An 8,954-nucleotide genomic window follows, 5' to 3' on the forward strand; every position below is an offset into this window, starting at 1 on the left:
ATAGTCCATATATTAACTGTGTCTTTACTTAGCAAGACAAGATTTCTATCTAGGTCTTTGCAACCAGCAACGTTATCGCCCTGGCCCGGGACTGAAGTTGTCAAACATCCTGCAAGCCCCCTCTTCAAAAGACTCTTCCCAGTAATCAAGATCCAAGAAGAAGATACAGCAGACAAATGGACTTCTTCATCCTGAGAACTGTGATTGACTTTACCTTACAAACAGCATGTTTTATAATATTTTATAATTATTGCTTCCATGCTTTGTATACCCTGTTCCTTAGAGTAAATCTTTTACTGCCCCTCACCCATTTACTTGCATGTATCACATTTTCAATAAAAAGGCACGATGATTCCTAGCAGTTGTCATTCCTCAGAGAGTGATCTTTGAGGGGTGTCCGGCATAGGACGTGCATCTGTTCACCTTCGCCGCCTCCATCGAGATAACCCACCCACGCCGAGGCTGGACCCCGGCAAATAATAATTGAAATATTCTGTAGGCCCCTACAAGAATATCTCGTGGGCTCTGGGCACTGTGCCTTCACCATTGTCTAATGAAGAGGTGGCCATCAGAATAATACATTGGCCTATGTATTAACTAGTACTTTCTCCTTCATTTGTATGGTCACAGAGAGGTATTGTAGTTATATTGTTTCAGGGGAGAGTGACCCAGCAGGCAGCGAAATAGCCAAATTCTTGCATTTGGAATATGAAATCTTATGTCTAAGGATGCACAGTATATTTCTGGAAGAACAGATGAGAGCCAGGCCACCCTGTCCCATAGTAAGAGAATTCACAGATGGAGCGGGAGGAAGACCAGAGAAGTTGAGAATATTTGGATTTGTCTGGAGTCCCAAATTTGAATTAAGATTCTGAAAATCGTGGAACCAGATGAGACTTGTCATTGACTCTCCCAACCCTTTCACAGGGAAATGTTTGTGGAAGTGTTGAAGGCCTACATGTGTCATCAGGCTCAGGGTACTGGGAAAATGAAACACATCAGCCTGGTGGGCCAGTCAACAGCTCAGTGCTGATGTCTGGGTTTCTAGAAATCTTGGGTAGAGTGGGACACAAGAAGGTTTTTGGTAAGCTTGAGGGCAGCATTCCTGTGGCAGAGTGCCAGGCCACCAAGAGGCTGTGTGGCAAGACAGAGGACAGAGACCTGTAAGGATCTGTAAGGGGAGACAGCAGGGGAATGAGGATGTTTCTGTAGATGCCAGCGAGGAAAAGCAATGACAACGGAGGTTCTTCTTGGTATCATGACACCATATAACCCCTCAGAGCTGGAAGAAATCCCCAGCTGACCAAGATCCAGTTTTGTTACCTAGCAAAATGAGAACGTGGGAAGGCTTGACTGTAGCACAGTGACAAAATACCACGCTTAGTGAGGTTGACCTACATGGGAAAATTCCAGGTTTATGTCTGGAGATGTTCCTGGTTATACTGGGTATGTTCCCATGACCCAGGGCTGGCTGAAGCTGGGGGTGGATCGCAGTGTGAAGATCCATGGTGGGAGTGCTCTTTCTCTCTCTCTCTCTTTCTCTGTCTTTCTTACTCATGGAAGAAAAAAAATAAACCTTTTTTAAAAAATGAAATCATGGGAGAGAAATTAAGTTCAATTATGGAAAGAAAAGGTTGCAATTTTACACCAGATTTTGAAGCCCAGTTAGTATTCACTATATGCTTATGGTTGCCTTACACCACGTGGGGGGCCTTCTGCCTTTAATTTTTCATTTTAATTCTTTTTTTCTAAAGAATTATTTATTTAATTTTACTTATTGTTATTATTTTTAAATTTGATGAGAGATGGAGAGAGAGAGAGAGAGAGAGCGAGCAGGAGCATGAGAAAGCAAGCTGCCAGGTCTGGGACTCAAACTGCAGTCAGCCCTGTGAGAGTCTAGCACCTTAACCACCACACCACCAGCTGGCCCCAATTTTTTCATTTTAATTCTTAGACACCTTAAAAGGCTTTGTTATTATTGCTATTCTCATTTTACACATATGAAAATGGAAACACAGAAAGGTTAATGATTTGCCTAAAGTCACATAGCTAAGGACCTAGATGAGCAGACTTGAACCCGTGGCCCCGTTCACTCTACCACTCCTCGTCCTTTATGTTGTTTCATATTCTCTCTCTTTTTTTTAAAGAGCGATTTTTGCTGTAGAGTGCGTGAACTCACCAGAGAGAGAAAGAGACAGAAACAGAAGGCAAAAAAAAAATTGCCTAGCATGAGTCTTAAGCCACTGGGTCCAGGACTCGAACTGTGGTTGACTACATGGGAGTCCAGTAATGTAAACATTATGCCATCTGCTGGTGCCTAATATTCTCTTTAAGGACTTAAGCTAGAGCTGCCTGTCAGGCTCTCATAAAATGCTGGTAGGTTACCAAAAAGCATTTAGCGTTTTGCAATTTGACATGAGGGAGGAAACGCGCTGAAGTGCAATGCTGCCCTGGCTTCCCTGGCTGCTGTGTTCTACTGTGAGAACTCTGTGCTCATGCTCAGAGGTGGGGATGTGGGGGAGTTATGGGACTGTAGTGCAGTGGGGAGCCCAACTCGCTAAAGTGGGTGGGAGTCAAGGCCTGAAGGGCCTCATGACTCGGATGCTCGATATGCTATCCAGGTTAAGGGAGGCCGTTCTGCTTCCATAGCCTCGCACGTGTACTCACCACATAGTCGACTTTTCTTATTGAATTGTCTGTCTCTGTGGCCAGACTGTAAGCAACCGAAGGCAGGGACTCCATCAGACTTGCTCTCCACTGCATCATTTGCACCTAGCAATGCCTGGCACATAGTTGGTATTTAAATATCTTTGCTAGGGGCCAGCAGATGGCATAGCAGTTACATACATCACTGGATTCCCACATGGCCAACTGTGGTTTGAGTCCCAGACCTGGCAACTTCAAAATCAGGCCAGGCGCATGTGTGTGTGTGTCTAAGATCCTGGGAGGAGGATGGAGGAGACGGGACTGTGGAATGGCCATCCTCCCCGGGGTGTGATTTCTCACTCTCTCTCTCTCTATCTCTCTCTCTCTGGTGAGCACATGCACCCTAAGGCAAAAAACCTCTCCAAAAGAAAAAAAATCTATGTATATTTGCTAAATGGAGCCCAACCTTGGTAGCACAAGTAGAAGCTTACAGATCGGTAGTGCTGGAAACCGTGGCCAACTGGAAATACAGAAGTGCTCATGCATGTGCCCAAAATCCTCCTGGTTGGCTGGAGGGGACCTGGAGGAAGATCAGGGTATGACAAGAACCTATTGAGGTTGCCTCTTTCTCTTTTTCTCAATAAAATAAAAAACCAAAACCAAAACTTGTCTCGTGAATAAATGTAACAGATGGATGGACAAATTCTGGGTCCTTTGGTCTTCCTTGCGTAATCGTAGCCCTATATTCCTTAATAGCAAGGCCCCTTCTGAGGGGTGATTGGTCTTAAGCTTCCTTTATCTCAGCTAGCAAGGACTTAGAAGAGCAGCTACTTCTGCGGCTGGCCACTTCACTTTCTTTTTCTTTCCATATTCCCAAATCCTGCCTTTCTTCTTACTCCTAACTACTCTTTTAGTCAAGATGTTTGAAATATTTTTTCCTCTCTCATCTACATTTTTAAGAACTTTGTTTTTTTCTTTCTTGTTTAATTATCAGCTTCCTTTAGACTGTCCTTAGAAGCAGGAAGCACAGGCTATAAATCAACGTGAGCAAATACTATGCCCTCTCATTTTGAAAAACATTGTAATTAAAATTCATGGTAGAAAGCATTTCTAAAGTGGCAAGTTGCCTTTCTAAGATATTACCATGTCTTATTTTAGAATTTACTGTCGGAAACTAATCTACATTATTAAATAAGATTCAGTTCATTGGAGCCACTGAATAATTACTCTGTTGGATTCTGTGATATTATTAGTTTTATCACATGTGCTAAGTTGCTTTTAGGAAGTAGCTTCAGTATTACTTGAAAAGAGAAGAAAAGCACTTTATATGTCACAAAACCTGGTAAACTTATTATTAAAATAATGTCACAAATACAGTAAATTTTTATTGGCTAATTTTTAAAAATTGAAATGCTATGCATGATAAACGAACCTTATCCCTTAATGGAATCTTAATTTATTTTTTCTTAAGGCACCATGACAGAGAAGCTTTTCCCAAAGATTATGATATAGAAGGTCCAGAGACTGTTAAAAAACTGTGTAATTCAACATATTGGCGACTTGGAACTGATGAACCCCCTGTAAGTAGTTGCTCTTAATTTCTTTGGTTTAAGCCAGAAATATTTATTATAGTTAAACATGAAAGAGTAAAAGGAGAGCATTTTTTCAGTACTACCCTTCCTAGCTATGTTTGTTACTTAGGTAGGTGACTCAGCCACTGAGCACTTCAACAACTTTACCTGGAAAGGTACCTACTTTAGGGGGCTAGAGAGTGCAGTGCAACATTCTGCAAGGCTGACCCACACAGGAAGGTTCTGGGTTTGTGTCTAGAGACCTTCCTGAGTATCCCAGGCATGCACATACACATGCTCATGATCCAGAGCTGGTGGAAGATGGGGGTGGATCATGACATCAAGACCATGTTGGAGGTGCTTTCTCTCTATCTCTGTCTCTGCTTCTCTTGCTCATGGAAGAAATAAACATTAAAAAATATTTTAAAAATATGCCTACTTCATAAGGTTACTTCTAAGGTTACTAGGGAATTAAGTGAGATAAAGTGAAGTTATCACGGTGTCTGACACATAGCACGTGCTCAAGAAATTGTTACCATTGTTATGATGCCATTATTTTAGTAAGTATCTTGCTTGAAGTATCCTTTCACTTCCACAATAACCCTGTAACATTAAAAAATATTTTAAAAATATGCCTACTTCATAAGGTTACTTCTAAGGTTACTAGGGAATTAAGTGAGATAAAGTGAAGTTATCACGGTGTCTGACACATAGCACGTGCTCAAGAAATTGTTACCATTGTTATGATGCCATTATTTTAGTAAGTAGCTAGACGTATCCTTTCACTTCCACAATAACCCTGTAAAATCTCTACTTTTTTGGTGAGGGGAAAGAGACTCCTAGAGGCTAAGCAACTTACCCAAAGTCACATAGCCAGGGAGTGGAGGAGTGAGAATTTGGATCTAGGTCTTTGATTTCAGGTCTTGTGTAGTTGTCTGAAGTTAGTGCAGCTGTGAGTAATTAAAACATACCAGTGCGGCCAGCAGATGGCATCGTGGTTAAGGTGCTAGACTCTACATGGTCAACCGTGGTTCGAGTCCCAGACCTGGTAGCTTACTTTCTCATTTTCCCTCTCTCTTTGCCTTTCTTCAGTGAGCACATGTACCCTATAAATTAATAATTCTTAATTGTTAGTAATATTCTCACAACATTTGTACAACCTAGTTCTAAAAAGAAATTCATTGTATAAGTAACTCCTATTTGAATTGCTGTGAGTGGGTTGTTCCTTCTTGGCCACTTGGGCGTCAGCCCAATTAGTGAAAAGCAGTGCTCAACTCTCAAAACACCCCTAGATTTTATCCTACAATGTCAGGGGCTTTGGGGCTAGCTTAAGACTCAATTCTGAGGCCAGATTATAGTGTGGTGGTAAAACATGGTGCTCTGCAAGGCTGACCCACGTGGGAAGGCTCCAGGTTTGCATCCAGAGTCTCCCTGAGTACAGTGGGTGTGTACATACCCATGATCTATGGCTGGCTGAGGCTGGGGGGTGCATCATGGCTTTGGGACCCTGTTGGGGATGTTGCCTCTCTTTCTCTCTCATGGAGGAAATAAATAAACTTTAAAAAAAGACTCAATGCAATCTTGTAGGATGGTCTTGAAGCCTGAAGAACTGATTATTTGACTAGGATTGATGTGAAAATGATGAAAAGGCTGACTTTGTATCACTGCCTCCCTGCAAAGGGTTGGCTAGTTTCAAATCAGATTTTTTTAAGTTTATTTTTTATTATCGAGAGACAAAAACTAGAGAGATTACTCTTAGGTACCCTTGACAGGGTCTTGCCACACTGCAGTCCTCTCCCCAGCCTCCTAGCCAGTCAGGGTCATGGGTACACGTGGATGTGCCTGGCATGTTCAGGTCACCCAGCTTCCTAACCTTGGCCTCCCACACTGCTCCAGTATTGCACAGTGTTCCTAATCTTGGCCTCCCATATGATTCCAGTATTGCACGATGGTGCCCTTACCATCCCTACCACTGAAGCCACGCCCAGATCAGTTTTTGAAATACAGAGCCCTAAGAAGATCCATAATTCTACAGTGGAAAGTGTCCTAGAAGATTCTCTGTTCTCCAAGATAATGGGAATGAGCTAATTTATCATGGGAGTGTCATTTCCTCCCTTCCTCACAGAGTTGCAATGGAAAGAGTAATAAGGATGGCCTAAAAATGGGGATTTATTGTAAAGGTACAGCTGCCCAGTTGTAGAATGAAGAAACAAGAACCAAGACAGCCCTAAAGCAAGCATCCCATCCCCTACTTCACCTCTCTCTCTCTCTCTCTCTCTCTCTCTCTCACACACACACACACACACACACTCTCTTTCTTGGCATCTCCATTTCTCTCTGCTTAGGTTTTTCTTCCCCAAATCTGAATCTCAAGGACAATCTGGTGGTTTCCTCAGTCTCCATTGAATTCCCTTGCTCTTTGCACCAGATGGCCCTGTTGGCCGTTATCTAGCACATGGATGAAACTCTTGAGTCTGATGCCCAACTCAACCAATAAACTCCCTGCTCTACTCTTCCTCAAAACCCAGCTTGAGCTTGCTTTCTCGACCATGAATCAGGACAAGAGAAAATGGGATAAACAGGCATTTCCTCATATGCATTTAGAATCTTTGTTTCTGAAAAAGCATTTATTTTTGACTCCTAGATAAGAATAGTCATGGTCTCTGGATTGTGGGAGAAAGTGAGACAAAATGAAATATGAAACAAGAAACACAAACATTCATTCTCCTACACTATGCACCACAGCAGTAAAGCCTCAGGTGTAATGGAGGATGTATAAATTAAGAGTAACATTTGCCTTTCCATGTCTTTCTCTTATGGACTTTGAAACACTGTCCTTCCTCTACCAGGTTTGGATTATGTATTAGATAGCAAGGAAATGAAACTAAGGAGCCTGTTTCAGATGAAACCACTATACCTATATCTTAAGAGTAAGTTACATTTTTCTCTATAGACTTTTTGGATATAAAACATCCTGGACCAGCAGTTAGCATAATGGCTATGTCGCTGAACTCCCATGCAGGTGACCGTGGTTCAAGTCCTGGACCTGGTGGCTTAAACTCATGCTGGGTGCATGTGTGTGTGTGCCCAGGATCCTGAGAGGAGAATGGAAGAGAAGGGATTGCAGCATGGCCATTCCTCCAGAGGGGTGATTTCTCACTTTTTGTCTCTCTGTCTCTCTGGCGAGCACACGCACCCTGTAGCAAAAAGAAGAAAGAGAAGAAGAAGAAGAAGAAAAAGAAGAAGAAGAAGGGGAAGAAGAGGAGGAAGAAGAAGAGGAAGAAGAAGAAGAGGAAGAGGAAGAAAAAGAAGAGGAAGAACAAGAAGAAACACTGGACCATTCATCTTGTTCATTCATCTTGTTTTTCATTCTTCACAATGAAGCTATAAAGTTGGCAAGAAAGATATTATTTCCAGTTGTAAACACAGACTTATAGCTCTTACATGACTTCCCCGAGTTCCCAAGTTTAAAGAGAAGGAGAGAGGACAGGCACAGAGCCTGCACAGCCTCCACATCCGTGATCCTGGATGTAGCAGGAGGAGGATGAGTCCCTCTTCCTGTCATCATGGAGTTTGGATAGAGGGCAACTGATCATTGGTAGGACCCACATATCCCAAAGCAAGAAGCTGGACTACTTGAACAGAACTTGCTAAGAGACTCGACTAGGTTAAACCCATCTGAGTAGTTATGTCCTTGAAGACTAGGGGCTGAAGAGTTAAAAGAGGACTTATTGGGGCCAGCAGGTGGTATGGTGGTTAAGGTGCTAGACTCCCACACGGTCAACTGTGGTTCAAGTCCCAGACCCAGTGGGGCGAAACTCACACCAGGTGTGTGTGTGTGTGTGTCTGTGTGTGTGTGTGTGTGCACCCAAAATCCCAGGAGGAGAATGGAAAAGAAGGGACTGAAGCATGGCCATCCCCACTGGGGGGTGATTTCATGCTTCTGTCTCTGTCTCTTCAGCAAGCACATGAGCCCTCTAGTAAAAATCTCTCTTTCCAAAAAAAAAAAAAGATAGTTGTGACTTGCATCTATCTCCTCCCCCAATTGAGAGAGGTTAAAAAAAAAACACTCAGAGTGATGATTATGTAATTTAGAGGACACAGGGTGCCCGAATATGGCTTATTACTGAGAACCTAAATGTGAGATGTGAGACTTGAGATGGAGCGAGTCACCCTTGAGGAATGGTGATGACCAACGACTTGTGAGTTTACCAGTGGAAGAGAATCTGCCAGAGCACTCTTAAAAGAGGCTGACTGGGGTAGGAATGGAGGGGGCAAAGAGGCCCAGCATGAGAGACCCACCAGATACACAAGGCTCAGGAAGAGGACCAAGATCAGTCAGAAGAAGCTTTGTCTGTTTCCAGGAAATGCAAGTTGGAGGTCCTCAATGAGAGAATCCCTGGAAACAATGACAGAAGTGTCCAAGGAGAGAAAGGGTCAATGTTGAATATCCTCTAAGCCTAGGGCCTGTGCCTTTTCACTTGATTTCTCCCCATCTGTCAGACCTGGGTGAGGTCTGTGAGTAGGAGAGAGAGGCAGAGGAGGTAGCTGCAGCTGACCCAGGTTCCACCGCTTGCAGGCTGCTAGACTAAAGTAGGTGAGAAATTTGCATCTAATACAGTGAGAAGGTTCAATTACTTTACTAGACTGGAAACTTTCATAAGTAACATGAGATCCTTCTTGAGATTTGAGGGGCCCAGAAAAGCTGAGACTTGCCTAAGATTTCTATCAAACAGG

The 8,954-nt window shown here is 43.0% G+C and overlaps 1 protein-coding gene across 2 annotated transcripts in view; it reads left to right on the forward strand.

Annotated features, from left to right (window-relative positions):
* The window catches only part of CFAP95 (cilia and flagella associated protein 95), an 88,258-nt gene that overhangs the window by 26,195 nt on the left and 53,109 nt on the right, over window positions 1-8,954 (forward strand). For both annotated transcript variants that reach the window (XM_006152468.1, XM_006152469.1), the window contains exon 2: window positions 4,118-4,226. In XM_006152468.1, coding sequence (XP_006152530.1) covers window positions 4,118-4,226 — 109 coding nt within the window. The remainder of the gene's footprint in view (window positions 1-4,117; window positions 4,227-8,954) is intronic.

Source organism: Tupaia chinensis, unplaced genomic scaffold (assembly GCF_000334495.1).
Source record: "Tupaia chinensis unplaced genomic scaffold, TupChi_1.0 Scaffold000354_1, whole genome shotgun sequence".
Taxonomy (NCBI): Eukaryota; Metazoa; Chordata; class Mammalia; order Scandentia; family Tupaiidae; genus Tupaia; species Tupaia belangeri.